At 37.4% G+C, this 20,499-nt stretch overlaps 1 protein-coding gene and 1 long non-coding RNA gene across 6 annotated transcripts in view; one reads left to right on the forward strand and one right to left on the reverse strand.

Annotated features, from left to right (window-relative positions):
• The window catches only part of LOC137629477 (uncharacterized), a 281,705-nt gene that overhangs the window by 182,362 nt on the left and 78,844 nt on the right, over positions 1 to 20,499 (reverse strand). The window lies entirely within an intron of this gene.
• LOC137629475 (uncharacterized) lies at positions 1,753 to 19,515 on the forward strand. 5 transcript variants are annotated; one of them, XM_068360797.1, is made up of 4 exons: positions 1,753 to 1,883; positions 7,918 to 8,253; positions 16,060 to 16,245; positions 17,599 to 19,515. In XM_068360797.1, exons 2-4 carry the CDS (start codon positions 7,931 to 7,933, stop codon positions 17,774 to 17,776), a joined length of 687 nt encoding a protein of 228 aa, XP_068216898.1. In that variant the 5' UTR covers positions 1,753 to 1,883; positions 7,918 to 7,930; the 3' UTR covers positions 17,777 to 19,515. The 5 variants fall into 5 exon arrangements, with proteins under 5 accessions (XP_068216898.1, XP_068216896.1, XP_068216900.1 ...); XM_068360795.1 differs by lacking the exon at positions 7,918 to 8,253 and adding an exon at positions 11,120 to 11,498 and having other exon boundaries at positions 1,770 to 1,883; XM_068360799.1 differs by lacking the exon at positions 7,918 to 8,253 and adding an exon at positions 10,152 to 10,484 and having other exon boundaries at positions 1,777 to 1,883.

Genomic DNA, 20,499 nt, shown 5'->3' on the forward strand with positions numbered 1-20,499 from the left:
ATACATGTGTATATGTATAAATATATAAGCTTATGTATATAAATAAACACAGTATATATATCGTATACATTACTGAGTGGTATTATCATTTACACCCTTACCCTAATATGAATAGGTTCGAATCCTGGTCTGGGTAAGAGCACTTATCATAAGGAATTATTTCTTTTGGGTGTAAATCATCCCCAAAGTAAAGTGAAGTTGATAACAATTAGTTAAATAAAACTTGATAATTGAGAATAAAAAAAAAGACACCAATGCAATAGTAACAAAAATAAGATGCAGAATATCTGGCATTATAATCACGACGAAAAAAAATTGTTTTATTTCATTTATTTATTTTTTTTTATCTTCTATACAAAAATAGAGAAATATTCATTTAGAGAAAATTACTTTTCTATATAATATATTTTCTATATTTTTATACAGACAATATCAGAAATACTTCGTTTATAACAAATTCCTTTTTATTTCATATATCTTTTTATATTTTTTACCAACCATAATAATATATTTATTTACAGAAAATTTCTCTTTTATTTCATATATTTTTGTTTATATTTCTTTTAACAACTAAAATAGAGAAATATTTATTTAGAGAAATTTACTTTTCTATATCATATACTTTCATATATGAAACGAAAAAGTAATTTTCTGTAAATAAATATTTCTCTACTATAGTCTGTATAAAAATTTAGAAAATATATGAAATAAGTAATTTTTTAAGAAAATAAATCTATGTATTTGGCGTTTTTGACTATCTTGGATCACTCCAAATGTTGAATATGTCTCAGAAAGGGAGATACAATGCGGATGTTCAAAGAAGATCAAAACTGGAGGAAAAGTTGCGAAAGTTATAAAGGTTCTGATTATTGTAGAGCTCTCTCTCTCTCTCTCTCTCTCTCTCTCTCTCTCTCTCTCTCTCTCTCTCTCTCTCTCTCTCTCTCTCTCTCTCTCTCTCTCTCTCCATTCAAATCGAGTCAGTTTAATAAACACTACTATTACTAGTGTTTTCCCCACATTTTAAGAATGTACTGTGACATACATATATCAGATATGTGTTAGTAATTACTCAAAAAGAGATGACAACTCTTTTCATAAATATCCAGGCCAATATGAGGCTGGAGGTGAGAAAGAGTGGGGAAAAAGAGAAGTGAGAAGTGAGAAGATGGGAAAATATGGGGATTTTAGGGGGGCTAGTGAGGAGTTTGATATGCGATCTATGAGGGGCTAGAGAGAGAGAGAGAGAGAGAGAGAGAGAGAGAGAGAGAGAGAGAGAGAGAGAGAGAGAGAGAGAGAGAGAGAGAGAGAGAGAGAAGGCGGGATGAGGAACGCCTATTTTTTCCCTCAATGAAAAAGGGGGGGGGGAGGGGAGGGGATGAAATCAAGGAAGATCACCACACTCTATTGGCGGGAGCACCAGCGACACACGAGAGGAACTCATCGCCTAGAGGCAGGTGGACCCCGGGGGCTGCGAGAAGGGCGTCCCTTGGGCGGTGTTCGTGGGATGCGACAAGGGAGGAGGACTGTGACACGTGAATGAGGATGGAGAGAAAATGGGGAGGAGGAGAAGGTGGAGGGGAGAGGGGAGGGGAAAAAGACACCCCCAGTTTAGAGAATAAGCTTCAGGAGAGGAGGGAGGGAGGTTTCAAGTTACGTGTGTACGTATGTACGTCTGCATCAGTGCCATGTGGCGATGATAGTTAGCTGCTGAAAGAGGGGAGGGACTTATGAAAATCAGGCCATGGGTCTTCTGAGAGTAACGATCGGCGGGGATATATAACAGACACCAATGAGACACTTAGCATCAGTTAGCTCTGACCAGTAGTTGAAGCTACACGCACCTACTCTAAACCTAAACCTTTCCCCCCTTTTGTGATATCAAGGTACGTGGCTTTCGAGTTCGTCATCTGCAGCATCTCATTCCATCTCCCATTTCCAAGTCCTTCCTTGCGACAAAGGGACTTCGGACGAGGGATTAACAATCAGTGATCTATTCGTTAGTCTTCCTCTGGACTTCTCTTTCGTGTGAGTGAGAGACAGTGGCCATCGTAGGCAAAGTTTCGTCAGGAAAGGAAAGGAATACGAGTACCAAAAGCTGTGGATGTTGAATTACTTGACTCTTTCAAGTGACAGACAGACGCAATGTAAGTTGAAGAGCTTGAACATTAGGAAGAGTCTTCATCTTCCTCATGTTTAATCGCCTTCATATTTAGTGTCACTGTTGCTGGAAGAGTTGGGGATCATGTGATTGCACTGATAAGAGTTTATGATGAAAAGAATCGCTTCTAGCATCAATTAAAGTTGGCATTACGAATCTTAGATAAACACAGTAATATCTGCTTGTTCGCACTATCCCACTCACCGGTAGATTAAAACAGACGATAATTACCGCAGATTTGTAATCACTGTTAAATCTTGCATCAAAATTTAAATGTTTCACATTTACTGCTATAAGTTTCGACATTGTCATACACTACAACTCCAAAATCTAATTTATCTAAAATCTTAAAATCTAGATAAAGTTTAACGTAAATTAACTTTTCTTATCGGTTCGACAGATACTCATATAATTATTACATAACTGTACTGGTTTCCTAAAGCGTTGAAGATGATTTACTTTAATAATAGCTTTTAAACTATAAATTTGAGATTCCTCTTTATACGTAAATATCTTAATCCTAGAAGTAATCACATCGTCATATACCGAAACGCGTGAGGCAATACTCGGTGACGTAACACCGTGCAACTTCGCTGCTAGAGAAATCTTGCACGTGGAGGCCGCTCTTCAGGTATCAAATCAATGCAAACATAAGACAATTTGGCTGAAATTACTAGATATTTCTTTATAATTCGATTCTATAAAACAAAAATGTTTCATATCGTAAACTTGTTTATCTTCGAGGAATCACATCGTTTACTATTGAACAAGTATTTTTTTTTTTAAATATTTTGAGTATCTCATAAATTTGTCTTTTAAAAATCTAGAATACCTTCAGTCGTATCATCGTACTTTAAAATATTTGGTCTTTTAAAAATCTAGAATACCTTCAGTCGTATCATCGTACTTTAAAATATTTGGTCTTTTAAAAATCTAGAATACCTTCAATCGTATCATCGTACTTTAAAACATTTGGTCTTTTAAATATATAGAATACCTTCAGTCGGTATCATCGTATTCTTAAAAATTAATTGAAGAAGAAGAGAGAGAGAGAGAGAGAGAGAGAGAGAGAGAGAGAGAGAGAGAGAGAGAGAGAGAGAGAGAGAGAGAGAGCGAAATAATGTTTGCCCCAATAAGTGTTTTTAATTGTCTCTTAACTCAAAGGACCTCATTACCAAAACATTGTCTTCTTAAAAATATTTCGTAAATTATCATAGACTGCAGTTGTCATTCTAGTTATCTTCAAATCTATAACTACATCCAATATCACTGTCCCGATCATTCATTTCTTCATTAAGTTAAGAATCAAGTTTTATTAATCCATCTAAAGTATATATCTTATCTTTGTTTTATCGTTTACAAAACATTAGTTTCTTTATCTCAAAGAACAGTAAAATTTCAAATAATTCTTTAATTAAGATAAAACACTGTCAAAGTTAGTTCTACTTATCAAGTTCTATGTAAATTTGTAAATATCATGATCACTTACAATCTTTTCTGCTTTCAGAAAGGAGATAGACCTTAATCACATATTTTTGTAAATATTGTAAATATTGTGAATAATGTAAATAGCTAAATTCCTCTCTTAACGTTTGCTGCAAAAGACCAGAACTTTTTGGTTCTTCTTTTGAGCATTTTGTAAATAATCTATTTTTTCATGATTTTTTTCTGATTCAAAAAAAAAATCCTTTGCTCTTTCATAGTATCCCACATATCATTCTATGGCAATTGGATGCCATTGTGTCCAATGAGAGAAAGATTAAGGGAAAAAACCCCATCATAAAAAAAAACAGTGTCTCCATGTGAATACAGTTTCCTCTGGTGGTGCAAGATTTATCTAATATGCTTAAGCTCATTTCTGTAAATAGACACTTCACTGATATTAACTCATAAGCATATACCTTGATTTTCTCTTTCATTCCAGGAATACATTTTGTATTTTATTCTTATGTTTTTTTCTGTCCAGAGCATGTTTCGATTTCTTCTATTTTTCTTAAGAATCTGGATCCAGTGCAACTCTTGAGACACATCAGGGAATGGTTGGTCGGATTTCAAATGTCATCGGGCGACTTAATCGTTTGTGGTATTGCCATAACAATTACGAAATGTGAGAGAGATATTTTGACACGACTTTTCTCATTCTAAAAAGATTTCCTGAATGGAGAGAGAGAGAGAGAGAGAGAGAGAGAGAGAGAGAGAGAGAGAGAGAGAGAGAGAGAGAGAGAGAGAGAGAGAGAGAGAGAATCATAAACAAAGTATTAAAAGAGCAAATTACCATCGATTAACTTAATCATTTAAATTCTCACTAGTTTAATTTTTCACTAAATATTTATCAAAATATCACAATTTAAATTCCCAGCATAAGTTCTCAATATTTATTTTTCCGGATGAGCTTAACTCTAAAACTTTCAACATTTGTCACCATGAAATTCGGGGGTGGTTTTCTAACGTTAGATATTTGCAAACTGTTCTTAACCGTTATTAATGTTGCAACTGTCATGATTATTGCTCCATCAAAAAGACCACTAGAAAACGAAAACATATGGGAAGCGTGCATCCAAGCATCCCAATATACTCCCACATTCCGCCCATGAATTTCCGTTGTTTAAAAACAATAGCAACAAACAATAACAGAAAACATGAAAGTTATTCTGACTGTTGGCTCCTCCGTAAAAGAAAAAAAAAATGTTTCAGATTTGCCTATCCTTTTAGCATATATTCTGTGAGTTTCTCATTTTATTATTGTTATTCAATTTCAATATTATTTAATTTCAATATTTGTAATGTTTTATAAATCAAAAGTTGCTTTTTTTTAAATTAAAAAGGATTCTAACAATAAAATCCCTTGCCACCCTTGATGCAATTGTTCCCTGCCATTGGTAAAGGTTCCGAAAACTTAATGTGATAGTAAACCAAAGTCATTTGAAATTACCGATATTATCATCAATCAAATAACTTGCATACCTTAACAAGGTATGTCTTTTCTCGTAGGCATTTGTTGCAGTTTGTCTAAAACGTAATTAGTAAACAATACAAATATTCTCATCAATACATAATTGAACACAATCAAAAGATGAGTTTAGTTTTCAAACTTTAATATTTGAGAGAGAGAGAGAGAGAGAGAGAGAGAGAGAGAGAGAGAGAGAGAGAGAGAGAGAGAGAGAGAGAGAGAGAGAGAGAGAGAGAGAGATACGGATGCAAAGTCACGAGCCGACAACGCAGTGGCCACAGACGATAACCGCAATGGAACGTAATTGTTGTGGTGTCGTCTCCTCGACTGTTGCCATTTTCTGAGCATTGCGTGTCTGTCGGGAGGGTCCGTTATGGCACCCATAACGCTAATCATATATTACAGCCCCTGCTGCCTCTCCCCCACCGGGACTTTATCATCTGTCAGTTGTACTTTGGGAAGAGTAAAAGAGAAAAAAAAAACAAGTCAGTTGTACTTTTGGAAAAATAAGAAAAAAAACAGCAAGTTAGTTGTACTTTGGGAAAAGTAAAAGAGAAAAAAAACAATAAGTCAGTTGTACTTTGGGAAAATTAAATGAGAAAAATACAATAAGTCAGTTGTACTTTGGGAAAAGTAAATGAGAAAAAAAAACAATAAGTCAGTTGTACTTTGAGAAAAGTAAGAGAAAAAAACAATAAGTCAGTTGTACTTTATGAAAAGTAAGAGAAAAAAAAAACATCAAATCAGGTGTACTTTAGAAAAAAAAAGCAGCAAGTCAGTTGTACTTTAGGGAAAAAAGCAGCAAGCCCTTTGTATTTTAAGGAAAAAAAGCAGCAAGTCAGTTGTACTTTAGGGGAAAAAAAACAACAAGATATCACCTAAAACGCGTTATTGTCAAAATTTCCAGGTTCACGATTTGATTAGCATTTTGGTTAGATTATTACTATTATCATTATTAATATTATTTCTAGCTAAGCTACAACCCTACTTGGAATAGTAGGATACTAAAAGCCAAATAGCCCAATGCGGAAAGGAAACCAGGAGATAAATAAACTATATGAGAATAGTGAACAATCAAAATACAATATTTTAAGAACATAAACATTAAATTAGATCTTCCATATATAAACTATAAAAACAAAAAAAGGAAGAAAAAACAAGATAAAAACTCAGAAATTCAGCCCAATGAGGCTTGATCAGTCTGTACAAAAATCAACCATCATAATTATGAATTATATTCCAATATATATATATATATATATATATATATATATATATATATATATATATATAATATATATATATATATATATATATATATATATATATACACACACACACACACATATATATATATATATATATATATATATATATATATATATATATATATATATATATATATATATATACGTAAGTACATATAAACCCAAAGTCAAAGTTTCAAAGGCTACTAGCTGTGCAAAGAAAATAACTCTACGGATACATTAAGCCACATTTAACATCAAGTATGCAAGTCATAATGACTGGATATATTTTTCCCAAGGTTATCTTATTACAACATCTAATTTATAGAATTGAGGAATCTTCATTAAATACATCAAAATTTTGTTAATATTGATGCCTCTTGGAATCTGCTACCCTTAAATTACACATTTATAGATGGCTTGTTAGCACTAACGTTAATAGCACCCCGAACTCATGCAAGCAGTTTTCTTGTTTTCTAAAAAAAAAATAATTAATTCACAATACAACACTGTTGATAGACATTTGTCTACATTTTTTACTTTATGAGAATTTATGACAAGGCAATAGAAGAGTTGGAGATCCCAGGCTTACAAGGCTAAGGACTATGAAGCGTTAAGATGATGAATGTTGAATAGACGACTGGCGAAATCTAACAGAGGCCCTTTGCTTTAATAAGCGTAAAATATGATGATGATGATGATTTAAAATTGATCTCAAAATCCTTTTCGTAATTGTGCATTAGTAATTAGCTAACGACCAACGAAACATAGACTATCACTATCTATTTCTGAATGTGCTCAAGATATGTATGAATTGCATCTTGCTTCTTTTATGGGTCTTGTGAGGGTATTTTAAAATAATGAATTTTATTCCTTCATTACATTTATTCATTCCAGACTACGACGTAATCTTTAAACCATTCTCCTCAGTTGCATTCCTCATAAATAATTTGACATCAACACATTGATAAATATGATATACAATATTAAGGTTTAATCTCTCATTCTTCTTCTCCAAGAAATAGTAACAATTACCACCTTTCAGTGTCTTTCATCAAATTTAAAAGAATATGTCCCCTAATACATATATAAAATCTTCGTCATATAAATTTCCTTAATCTGTACGCCTCATTTAATTCCTTCATTTCCAAAAGGAGATCTTCTTCTTCTTCCCTTCCCCACCTATTTTTAGCCCTCAAGTCATCGAGGGTTACACTGTCGCTGCTGTCGTTGTTATTGTTGTTCTTGTCGATGACGATGACACTATTGCGCGGGGAGCTGTATTCTCATGGTGGAGCTGTGAGGAGCGAAGGATCCCCTGCCATCTAGTGTCTATGGATGCCAAAGTTACATGGTAGCGCTGGTGTGCATGTTGACAGTCAATCACTTTTTTATATTTAACCTTCAACAGCCTTAGAAGCAGACCGACTCAGTGCATGTAGACTTTTAAATTCTAATTGGAAGGGAAGAGAAAAAGAGAGGGAAAAAATATGACACAAAGGGCAGCAGCAGCAGCACACGTACACAGATGACGTGTTTGTGACATGTTCTCACCTTTTCAGGCCTTGTTCAAACATGAAGACGTTATTCTTCGCTGCTGTGCTTGTTGTATGTATGCGAGTGGGGTGGGCAGCCGAAGCCCAGCAGGATAACAGGGAATTAGAATCAACAGATGAAGAGTTGGAGGCAAGGCAATTGATCTTGCCAGGGTTCTTTGGCACCTCAAATGGCGTTACTGTAACAGTTGGCAACGCCGGTTTCATTGCCCTGGGCGCGCTTTTGCTCATCCCTCTCATAATCGGTCTAGCACTCCTTTTCTATCTCTTTGGAGGCCCTCGTGGAGACAGCTCGGGCTACAGCGGTTACTCGGCCTCCTCTTATGGCCGTGAATTGGAGAAGTACGTACCAAACGATGGTTGTAGAAAAATTCTCTTTGCCTACAATTGCTTCTTCATCAGTCAATGTTTCCGATGCAAGACCAGGCCCAATCGTGCACTTGTCCCGACCCTTGACCTTATTCCACCCAGTTTCCTGCCAGTTTCCTCACCTTTCCTTTGTAGCACCGCCACACAGACTTAAAAATAACATAATTACCCTGAGTCACTAGATGGCAGATATAAAATTTTTGAAAAGGTCATTCTAAAAAACCCACTAAACTGTATCGTAAAACCACACAACCTCCTCATTTTCAGGCCAGTATGTTCTCTCTAAAGTACCTGAACTTATTTGGGGCTCTTCTGCTTCTCTCTGTTTTTTCTTTGGCCATGGGAGCTGTTGATTCCCCCGAGGAGGCAACACTGTCCAAGGCCGAGGAAGATGTAGAGTTCAAAGAGCTCGAGGAAAAGCTTTTTACGGCCACCTTCTTCAACACTTCCTCCAGCACCAGTACGACAGTCTCTGGGGCAGGGATCGTGTGGATCTTACTTTGGGGCGTCGTCCTCATGATCATTGGAAGCGCTATCCTCTGCTACTGGGTGGGATGCGAGTACACAACCGCAACCACCGAGCAATCATACACTGGACGCGGATTTACCAACGCGGTGGGCCTGTACGTATGAGGCTTTTGGGTCTCTAGTCCTTCAGAACCTTAACATTCTCATCAATCCCTATCAGGCCAAATCCTTTTACGCCACTAAACGAGACATCTTTGCCCCCGATAAGTGCTTATGGTAGAGAATGAGGTTGGGTTCATTAAGATTAATTAATAATTTCAATCCACACGATAATTCTCATTCTAACTGTTCTTTTCTTTTGAAGAAATACTTATTCAATTATTTGGTAAATGACTCACCATAGAGGTATGATTAGTTTCTGCCAATTTCATTAGCTACCACAAGTCTTTTTCATTCGGCAAAGTAATGGTAGGTACATGCATTAGAATTGCATGTGCCTCACCTAATAAGTTAATTAGAGCATGAGCACCATAAAGCATGTCAATAACTTTTTCCTTTTTATGCATTATTTTTTGTGAATTTCATTGTAATCTTTAGTGTCATCATTGTTTATCATTTGTTAGAAAACACAGTGCATGTTTCTAGATGCATTAGACAAATGGCACTGTAGTTATCCACAAGTCTAAAAATGACATCGTTCCATTGTAATCTAAATGTATTTCAAGGGATTCAAGTAGGTTGCTTGAAAACCTGCCAAGGCTCTGCTTGATAGGATTTTATCAAGCATTACCCGGTAAGTTTTGAACAATGCTTCTAACCCCTAGTAAGCATTTAGATTATATTTTACAGATAAATTGTGATCCCATAATACGAACATATATGTAAAAATGTTGGCGTGCTTGATGTGCTATGCCTTAAAAACAACCTCTAGTCCTGTCGATAGGCCCACTGTAAATATTCACACACCCATCTTGCAACTCTTAATATCCCCGTCTTCATTCCTAAAACTAAAACTTGTGAGAAATTCGTGCCCAGGGACAAGTTGATTACTTTTTTTAAATGGTATTGTTTTTATAAATGGTAAGGCTCCTTCAAGTGTGCAAAAAGCAAGACCAAGGCCCCGCCCCACTCTGTTTTACCCGAAAGAATTTTTTTGAAAATGAGTCACAGAGCTCGGCTGCCCCGCGGACTCGTCGTTAACGAGTTAACTCTCCGTGACTGTCTTACTAGACTAATACACACCATCGCTACTAATGTCTTTGGCCCTCGACACGAAAATGGCAGGTTGTTTACCTCCTGTTTTTCGATCTGTCTCCTTTTTTTCGTCCCTTTATGATTCTTTTGTAAAGCCTCTCTGTTGTAGCTTAAAGTAGCGTCATAAAGCCTGTACCCTGGTATTCCAGGTTAACCCCTGTACCCCTCCGAATGAACCGCACGCTGGTAGTCCTCGCCCTGGTGGCTGGCCTTGCTACCTGCACCATGGGATTCTCTGCGGAGGAGCTGGACGAGTACCCGGGAGTAGTAGAAGGCGATGCTGAGGGCAGATTCTTTATCACTACGAATTCTACCTCTGTTACAATCGGCTATAGCTCCTTCATCCTGGGCGTCACAGCTATCCTGGTGCTCGGGGCCCTCCTTGCTCTATTATACTTTTACTCTAATGGTGGCGATTCCGGCAGCAGCTATGGCTACTCCGGGTACTCAAGCGGCGACTCCTCCTCTTATGGCAGGAAAGCGTATGTAACATCCATTTTGTCAGGGTTATTACTAGATGATCAGCGGTGTCTCCTTTATCTCCTTCCACCATGAAGTCTCACCCAATTGGCCCGGCTAATCCCTTTCTTTCCACCACCAGTACCACCAAAAAAAAAAAAAAAAAAAAAACCATGACCCTATAACTTCACTCCGGCATATGTCCCAACAGAGCTACCCCGCCCTTCGACCTTCATCCTGCCCATCTACCAAAACCAACCACAATCACCAACAGTACCTCTATACCTATATTCCAACGGTGGCCAGCAGGACACAGGCGCTGCGGTTCATTCTTATGCATGGTCAAGGTTCTGTGGGGGAACCTCCGATACGACCCTTCTCCTCTGAGGATCTTTAGTTCAAACGGCATCATGACTATTCACTGAAATCATTGGTCAAATAACCATTGTTCACATTCCTCCTCTCTCCCCTCTCCCTCTCTCACTCTGTATCTTTCCCTCTTTGGACACAATAGGACGCCAGTTTTCTAAAAATGCAATACAGCACCAAGGCCAGAAGTTTCTTATAATACTGGCATCCTGTAGCAGCTGTATCAATGTCAGTTCAACCACCCCACCCATATAACTGAATGTGGTACCCACATCCCCCACTTTTGCAGTGCAGTGACTTGCGGGTGACGCGAGAATGAACCGCACGCTCCTGCATGTTCTCGGAGCCCTGCTCCTCTCCTCCTGCGCCCTTGCCTACGACAACAACTATCCCGACCTGAGGCAGCAGGCACAAGATGTTGATGCTGAAGGTTCGGAAGTCGAACCCAGACTCTTCTTCATCTTTAGCAATGCCACCACGGGCTCATTTGTCACCTTCAACACCACCTTGCTCCTCTTCTCCGCCGGCATCCTGCTCTGGGGCATTGCCGGTGCCATTGCCCTTTATTACCTCCTGACCGCCCCTGCCGATACAGGTTACTCTGGGTACTCTGGCTCTGGCTCAGGGTATGGCTCTGGCTCTGGGTACTCGAGCAGAGCAAACCGCGGGTGCGTACCAAACATCATATTACCTTCTCCAATACCTCACCCTCCAATCCTGTGCACGCTTACTGGCCGCCCACTAGACCACCGCCTGCGGGCAATTTCAGATTCAGTAGTTCTTGTGTGATTCAGAATTGTTCGTTTCTTCGAAATTCACTCCTTTCCGAGTTACTATTCATTGCAGATGTTCATTTTGTGCATGACGGCTATAGAATGGAAATTCACATTTTCATCCTAATGAAGCAATGCTGTTCTTTTTTTTAATGAAATTATTCACAGGCGGTGGTTAAGTGGTTATCCAACCCACTCCTTCAGACAGGTAGGTCGTTACTTTTTTTTTTTTGTCGTTTGATTAATGCATTACAAAATTTGCTCCATTGACTTGTCAACAACTTTTCATGCACGTCATCCACAGAGCATTTTATTTCTGTTTTTATAAGTCTGTTCAACGAACGATGATTATGGATTATGACTGTCAATTTATTCACATGCATCATACTGTCACCTTCTTCAGCCGACTTGAAGGGAAGCACAAAAGAAAAGGGTAAGAATAAAGAAAGGGGAAAGACAAGACAACTATAAAGAGAGAAAGAGATGAGTCCGAGGTTTCTTATACCTTACAACTTCTCAGCGACTTTTGCGCCCCCCGACGGCCAGGCGTTTGCCCTTGGCGCGCTGGGAGCAGGTCTGTTCGTCACCTGGCTGATAGTACTGGCAACAGTACTCAGTTACCTAGGCCTGCGTCAGGAAGATTTCTTTGACGCCCCTTTCCAACAGGAGACTGAAGACAGCTATTATTCCTCTTATCACTATGCGAAAAGGTAAACAAGCGATGTATAATAAGGCCTCTTCCTAGATAGAAGTTAGTGTTATCAACCCCTCTCTCTGTACATATCTAGAACTTATAGCCATCGGATAGTCAAGAGAGACAGAGGTGTAGATATCCTGAAATGTGTCTAGTTTCTCATAGCTCTTCATTTGGAGACGAAAGTATTTCTTCTTCTCCATTGTATAGTTACATGGTATAATAGCTAGCCCACGTATCTCTCTCACCAATCTTTTATGCACACACGTACACAAAAACGTATGCACATATACACACCTCTCTCTATATAAAATGTTTATCCTTGTATATATCATATACTTGCTTAAATATGGACACCAAAGAAACAAAAAATAACACAAAATGGTCGAATTTAATTTCAAAAGTAACAACATTTCATTCCTTTCATGATAATTGTACATATTCCAATGCTTACCAATACTATGCATAATCTTAATATGATAAAATAGTATTGAATTACAGAAAGACTAATTTCTATTCATAGAGAAACAAAAAGACAAAGCTGTTGCATTCTCCTGCTTACTTTATCTACGTATATAAACATACACAGGCATACACACACGCTCACATATATAATATATGTGTGTATGTGTATATATATTACACATATGCACACATATATATATATATATATATATATATATATATATATATATACAGACACATATATATATATATATATACACAGACACATATATATATATATATATATATATATATATATATATATATATATATATATATATATATATATATATACATATATATATATGCACACAATCTATAGAAATTCAGAAATGTGAGTTAGGTTTCAATATGACTCACAATAAATAATCTTTTATAATAGCATATATAAAATACGCACATGCTGTAAATAACTAAACACATATATGCACATTTACTCTTCACAGGGAACTGCTTGCAGCTGATCACTTCTAAAATAAAGATATTTAAATTTCCCTACGAAAAAAATATTCCAGAAGGATCATTTCTAATTGAAAAAAATATTATGGATTTATATATTCTCTCTTTAACAAATGGGTAACATGTTATCAATGAAAATCTAATTATTCAGCAATCGGTTATCTAATCTTTCATTACTAATCGTGTGAATAATGACTAATAAATTATTCTTCATTATATATCAGGTGTAATTATTCTCTCTGTAATGAATGACGAACATAGCTGTTAACAATCTATGAAAATCAGAATTTCTAACAATACTCGTTTATCTAATTTTCTTTTATCATTAACGTAATGAATAAAGACTAACAGTTCATTCTCCAGTTACCATTCTTTAATTTATCTGAATTTTCCCACCATATGTGAAAATTAGACTGTGGTCTTATGGAAATTCTCCCTTCAATCGTTTCTAACTTTTTTTTTCGGAAATGATCACTACGAAATGAACACTTAATTTCACTCAAGATACAGCCGCAAGCAGTCACTTATTTCCAAGTCCACTTATCACTTTTCTATGAGAGAGAGAGAGAGAGAGAGAGAGAGAGAGAGAGAGAGAGAGAGAGAGAGAGAGAGAGAGAGAGAGAGCACTACAGTCCATCCTCCTGGGAGGCCACATGGAAATCAAATGGCTCTATCCAAGTGAAGGAAAGGTTTTAAATGAACCCTAATTGGGACGCATCAAACCCGCCCCCCTGGAAACCCTTCCTTGGAACCTCCCCCCCTCCTCCTTCCGTTACATCCACACCCAAAACAAATTTGCATTGGGGGGAGAGGGGGTTAGATATTTCTCCTCCTCCTCTTCCTCTACGCTTTCATAGCCTATTACCAAATTAACCCGTTCAATCATAAGTTATTCTTTTAATTTTCAACCAAACCCCATTTAACCGAGACAATTCCATTGCATAAATGTACAGCAAATTCCTGTCATTTCAAACCATGTTTTTCAATCTCCTTTTTAATGGTATTCCTAATTTGCAATTGGCAACTTCCTTGATCGACCAATGACGTTCCAATTAAACAAAGACCGATAAGATGAAAATCGATATTTGATGTCTATCTATCTCTATTTCAATAAATACTGAATTCCCCATTTTGGAATATTTTAGGTTGAGATGAATCACAATTTGAAGTGAATAGATTAAGAAAATATTGATGAATTAATGAACCTCCCAGAGCGCTGGTCTCCATACGAGAAAGTCCTCTGGGTAAACAGGTGCAAAGTCATTGCCAGACGCCACCATCTTTTGAGGTATTTGCTCAACGGTCCTTCGACTCGATCAGAACGGAACGAACATAAAACGATTCCTTGAGAATCGTCCTTAAGGCACCTGTCGATAGGGGTGCTCTTTGATACTTTCCATCGGTGGTCTTTTCTAATTAATTCATGGAATGAAGCTGTTCGAAGTAGATGCGTGTGTGCGTGAAAAGTCTGACTGGCTGCTGGAAAGGAGGGTTCGAAGGGGGTCTCGAGAGAGTGAAGGGGTTGAAATCCCCTCTCCCCCTCGTTCCCTCTTTTGGATGCCATCCCCGGGGAGAGCCAACCCGTGCCCCCTCAGACCCTGGAATCCCTTTTCTGTTGAACAAGTGAAGTTGATTTTTTTTTTCTTTTTCCTGCCTGACGATTTCTTCTTATCTGGCACAGTAGGTCTTACTCCCTCAACCCGACCCTCCTTAAACCTCCGTGACGTCACTCCCAAAGATCGTATATAAAGCCAACTTGGTAGGGAAATGCTATTAACCATTCAGAGCTTTCAGTTAACACATCATTTCCCAGTGACCACCTCGAAGTTGATTATCTGATTAATACTGTGATTAGAATCTTGAACGTTATTTGGAAGAAGCTCTGTCTTTAAACGGTGATAAAACATATCTTGTATTCGCTTCGACACAACAATGATCTCCAAACTAGTGCCTCTCGGCCTGGTCGTGGCCACCATGTTCATGGGATGCTCGACCAACAACGCCACCGACTTAGATTACGAGGATGGCTCCATGTTCGACGATGAAGGGCGTCTCTTCCTTATTCCAGTCGGTGCCACTGGAACTCCGACAGGTCTCGGTCTGTTCAATTTCACGACCCTGGCAGCCTTGCTTTCGGTCTTGGCCTCTGGACTTATCACTCTCTTAGGTCTAGCTGCTCTCGGGTTCCTCATAGGATCTATCTTTTGGGGATTCGGAGGCGGATATGGCTCCGGTTACGGAGGCTCTGGATACGGAGGAGGGTCAGGAGGATACGGCGGAGGGCAGTCCTCCTACTCCAGCTACAGACGGTAAGGTGTACAGTAAGATGTTTTGACGTTTTATCCTGTTCAGTGTACAGTTAGTCGATGGCTTCGAATTGCATGCATATACTATAAAGGAGGATCCCTTAAAGGAAGTTCTTCCTTTCTCTGTAAATATTTCTTTGTGGACGAGATACAACGCTAGATCTGAGTGAGTTTCTTTAAGTAAGAATGATTTTATCAGCTGATTAGATATAAAACGCTGATCATAATATTTTTGTTACTTATCTTTCATCTTCCAGATTTTGTACATAGTAAAATTAATTAACAGTAGATAGATTGATTGCTTCATTACTAACAGAATAAAGCCTTTTATGAAATAGAATTTAAAAAGAAACATCCAAAAATGAATAATCTAATATTCCATAACATGTAAATAGTAAAGCATCCAGCATCCCAATTTCAAAGACCTGCCACAGAAAACTTTGCTTCATCTCATGAGAATTTTTGCCCCCTCCATCACCCGTGGCTCTTGTAGATCCTTCGACCCTTACGCCATCGACTGGGAGAAGTTCTCCATCTTGGACTGGATCGCCATCGGAGAGGAGACCTGGAGGAAGTTCGACCCTGCTGATCTCGAATGCCAGAAGCGTCTCATCTGTGAAATCCACCAGAACACATCGCGGTTCGGCACCACTGCTTCTCGTCTTGTCGATCTCTTCAGGTGGGAACCGTCTTTTTTAAGTCCTTCGGTCTTTCGGCTGTTTTTTTTTTTTTTCGGTGTTTTAAAATATTTCTATTATATTTATCCTCAGATTTCTTTTATGGACTCCTGCCTGTCTGTGAATTTCTCTATTTTATAGCTTTGTTGCTCAAAAATATTTCAATTATATCAATCCTTAGATTTCTTTCCTGGACTCCTGCCTGTCTGTGAAAATCTATTTTATAGCATTGCTGCGCAAATATATTTCGATTATCTTTATCCTCAAATATCTCGTTTCATAGACTCCTGTCTCTCTCTCTTATACATGTGTTTAAGTGTCTTTTACTTTGACCTCCACCTATATACCTGAATACCTGTTGGTCTACCTCCCAAAAATATAGTCCAGCCTACAGTCTGACCTTAACATCAATAACACAAGTTATATACTCATTTTTATTCCTTTTTAATAGTGACAAAATTCACAGCCACCTTTACTTTGTCTGTCTTGTCTTCCATCTAGGGGAGAAAACTTTCTTACAGTCTTTTTAGTCTGTCTCTTTCAACGGAGAAAAACTTCATTCAAATTTTCTCTCTCCATAAAAAATGTCCACTGACATATCCAGCTCTTTCAGTCAAGATTGGGGGATTTCATTTGGCCCCTTCTACTTTTTGCCTACCTGTCTATCTCTTTCAAGGGTGATCTATCCTCACTGCCCTTTGTCTCTGTCTTTATATTCATCAACATTTGTCCTTCATTATCAACTTCTCATTTACTTCAATGGAAGAGAAAATTCTGAATTCGTTGATCAATTCCAATTTTTGCATGTCGAACACTTGTGAAATTTTAAATGATACAAATTATAAAATTCAGCTTGATTTTTTTTGTAAACTACATTGTTTCATTATTATTTGTTTCTAATATCTAATAGTGTTTACTGTAGGCAATGTTAAATCATAATTACCTATTATTAAATAGAAAATAATGAGTCGTATTACTTAAAGACAGATTTTTCCTGATAATAGCATATATCTCCTTATCATGAGAAATTCTGTTAACCTCTACTGTTCCTGTAATATTTTTGATAATTCTCTGTACACACAATTATATATATATATATATATATATATATATATATATATATATATATATATATATATATATATATAATTTATATATATATACACACATGTGTGTGAATGCCTGTATATATATATACATATATGTGTACATACATACACACACACAATATATATATATATATATATATATAACATATATATATATATACACATATATATATAACCAACATATCTTGTAGGTCAAACTCTTCTATTTTTTCTATCTAATCAATTTTTCTCTACGAAAATAAACAGCTACCTCCAGTACGCCGAGGTTCTGTCGCTTCCTGACGAGATAAAGGCTCTCATCGAGGAATACAACGATGCCGCCGATCGGGGTCGCAGCCTCCAAAAAGACTGTGGCGAGATATACAGCACCTGCGATTTCTCGGTCAAGAGCATCGTAGACAAGTACTCGCACAACGAGATCTAGCCTCACCCTCAGGAGAAGGAGTCACAGGTCGGGAGAGAGTCCTCGAGTTCAGCAAGATCAGCAGAAAATGAGAAGTTTCTCTCAGGTCCTCAGGAAAAGTGGCTCTAGACATAGAGGGTTAGTGACCCAAGAATCAGCAGAAAATGAGAAACTTCGAGCCCTCGGGAAAAACGACCCCTTGACAATAGAGGGTTAGTGGCCCTAGACAAAGAGGGTTAGATAAGATGCTTCGAGGACGATCTCTCGTTTGGGATGACATCTGGGATCACTAGAGGATTGCTCCGTGAATAGCAATAGTATCTGCTATCGACTTCATCAGCAACACAAGCAACCTGTATGTCCCCATAACTTGCCATCCTAATCACCGGTGACGAAGTCCCCACGTTCGCTCGACCAATAGATTGTCTCTTAATATTGCTCTGTTGTTGTATTTTGTATTTAATTTTTTGTTATTTTGTATTTAATATAATTTATTGACTGTGATGACTGGCCAAACAGAACGACTGAACCACCGCCATAAGACTTACGACTCATCTGAAATCTACGACTCAGTGACATCCAACATAGATATTACGACTGCTTCTTTGTTATTCTTTGTAAATATGACTTCCTTGCCTTTCACATAAATAGCCTCATTTGACAACGACTTTGACTCTGCATGACACCCTCAACAAACAGCCTCACTGGTTCCACATTCAATTCCTAAACCCATACCCCATCTCTAGGCCTATATCGAATCCCTAGACTTAAAATAGCATCCCTAGACCTAAATAGCATCTATGGCATTTTGACACGCCCCCACCCCCTTCAGTATCCGTGTCCCTGACAATACAAGACATTCAAATGGAAATGAAAACAAATGACATTAGACATTAGGCAAAACTAAACCCATATGATTGCAACTAACAGGAAAATTATGATACGACGATCAACTTGAAGACTTCCATTGACTTATATAAGCTGTACGATTTACTATAGCTATTTTGAAAAGGACACAAAGACTCCTTTCCCATTGCTGTTTTAACGGATTTGACTCAACTCAGACCTTATCCCAAATGACTTAACAGACGGATATCCCCTATCCAAATGAGAGACAAAAGACACTGACATCCATTGACAGATTATAAGACTTATAACCATAATGTGATACGTGACTGCAACAATTTTGTTAACTTGGCCTTTTCTTACGTATAGGTTTATACATATGTGTATACATAGAGACTGTATAGCTTTGTACAGACAGATTTAGAGTAACTATTTTAACAAGTTTTTTTTTTTTATGACGTGAAACTCTAGTGACGTAAGATAGCACAAGGAAATGATTTTGGGGAAATTACAAGTTTCTGAACCTGTAAAAATGTCTCCATTTAACCTTTCTTGGCATCTCTCTCAGGACATTAAAGACAGACATCTTAACCGACATATACTAATCAATTTATCTTAACCGACATATACTAATCATTTTATCTTTTCCAATTCAGAGTGGTACACTTGTACCGTATGTGTACGGTACAGATGCTTCTCTGTTTCTAGCATATGTAAAATCTCAAACTTTTTTTTTTTCAAAAGAATTTATTCTGTAATAGTGATTTCGTCTTCCTGTGAATCACTGTATACGTAAACATGTTCTGTTTTGTTCCTGTATCATGATAAATGATAAGTATTTATGTTCTTGTACAAAAACAGATTTATATTATCGTTTTATATCTCCAGAATATGGTGTCTGAAGGCTAATTAAATTATTTTCAAAACATTCTCTTTGTAAATTTTATTATCCAGTCATGAAATCCCTCAGGTAAAACAAGCGGCTTCTGGTATCACTGCTTCCAGACAATTCTGAGAGAGAGAGAGAGAGAGAGAGAGAGAGAGAGAGAGAGAGAGAGAGAGAGAGTACTGTAAGTTAAATATAAATATATGACCTTTCGAAAACGCTACCTCTGAAGAAAGACAAAAAAGCTAGCTGTGAAGAAAAACAAAAAATGTTTCCTCTGAGGAGACGCAAAAACGCTATATCTGAAGACAAGGTAAAACGCTACCTCTGAAAAAACACAAAAAATGCTACCTCTGAAGTAACAAATATGCTACCTCGGAAGACAAAAATGCTACCCCTAAAAAAAAAAAAAACTACCTCTGAAAAAAAAAACTCTACCTCTGAAGAGACACAAGAAACGCTATCTCTGAAGAAGCAAACAAAAACATTACCTCTGAAGAGACAATAACGCTACCTCTGAAGGAGACACACACACACACACACACACACAAAAAGCAACCTTCGAAGAAAAGACTGACATCGAAAGATCATCCACTGCAGTTCATAAATGATGTCACAGAATCGATGCAATATAAAAGCAACGTGTTCAGTGTTCCGAGATGTGATCACCTGAGAAATTTCTCAGTGGACGCGATTTGACACACTTTGGGTCTGTCTATACATGCCTCCGTCTACCAGCCTCGTCTGTCTTTCTGTCTTCCTCATTATTCGTTATCTCTCTCTTATTCAAATTGCCAATAAATTCCTTAATTAACCCCTTTGCACCCATTATCTGCCACCCTTCTTATCCTTATTTTTTTTTTTTTTGTCTTCCTTCCCTTCCTTAACTTCTAATCTATTCTCTGTTTCCCTGACTATCCCTCGTCTTTCCTTTCTCTCCCCCTTCCCAATTTCTCTTTCTACTCTTTCTATTCCTATTCTCTCTCTGTCAGGATGCCAGAAAACTTCAAAT

This window comes from Palaemon carinicauda, chromosome 37, assembly GCF_036898095.1.
Source record: "Palaemon carinicauda isolate YSFRI2023 chromosome 37, ASM3689809v2, whole genome shotgun sequence".
Lineage (NCBI taxonomy): Eukaryota > Metazoa > Arthropoda > Malacostraca > Decapoda > Palaemonidae > Palaemon > Palaemon carinicauda.

Coding starts and splice junctions, on each gene's coding strand:
- LOC137629475 (XM_068360800.1), top strand. CDS start 15,193: ATGATCTCCAAACTAGTGCCTCTCGGCCTGGTCGTGGCCACCATGTTC. Junction 15,570..16,059: donor TCCTACTCCAGCTACAGACG/GTAAGGTGTACA, acceptor TGGCTCTTGTAG/ATCCTTCGACCCTTACGCCA. Junction 16,246..17,598: donor CGTCTTGTCGATCTCTTCAG/GTGGGAACCGTC, acceptor GAAAATAAACAG/CTACCTCCAGTACGCCGAGG.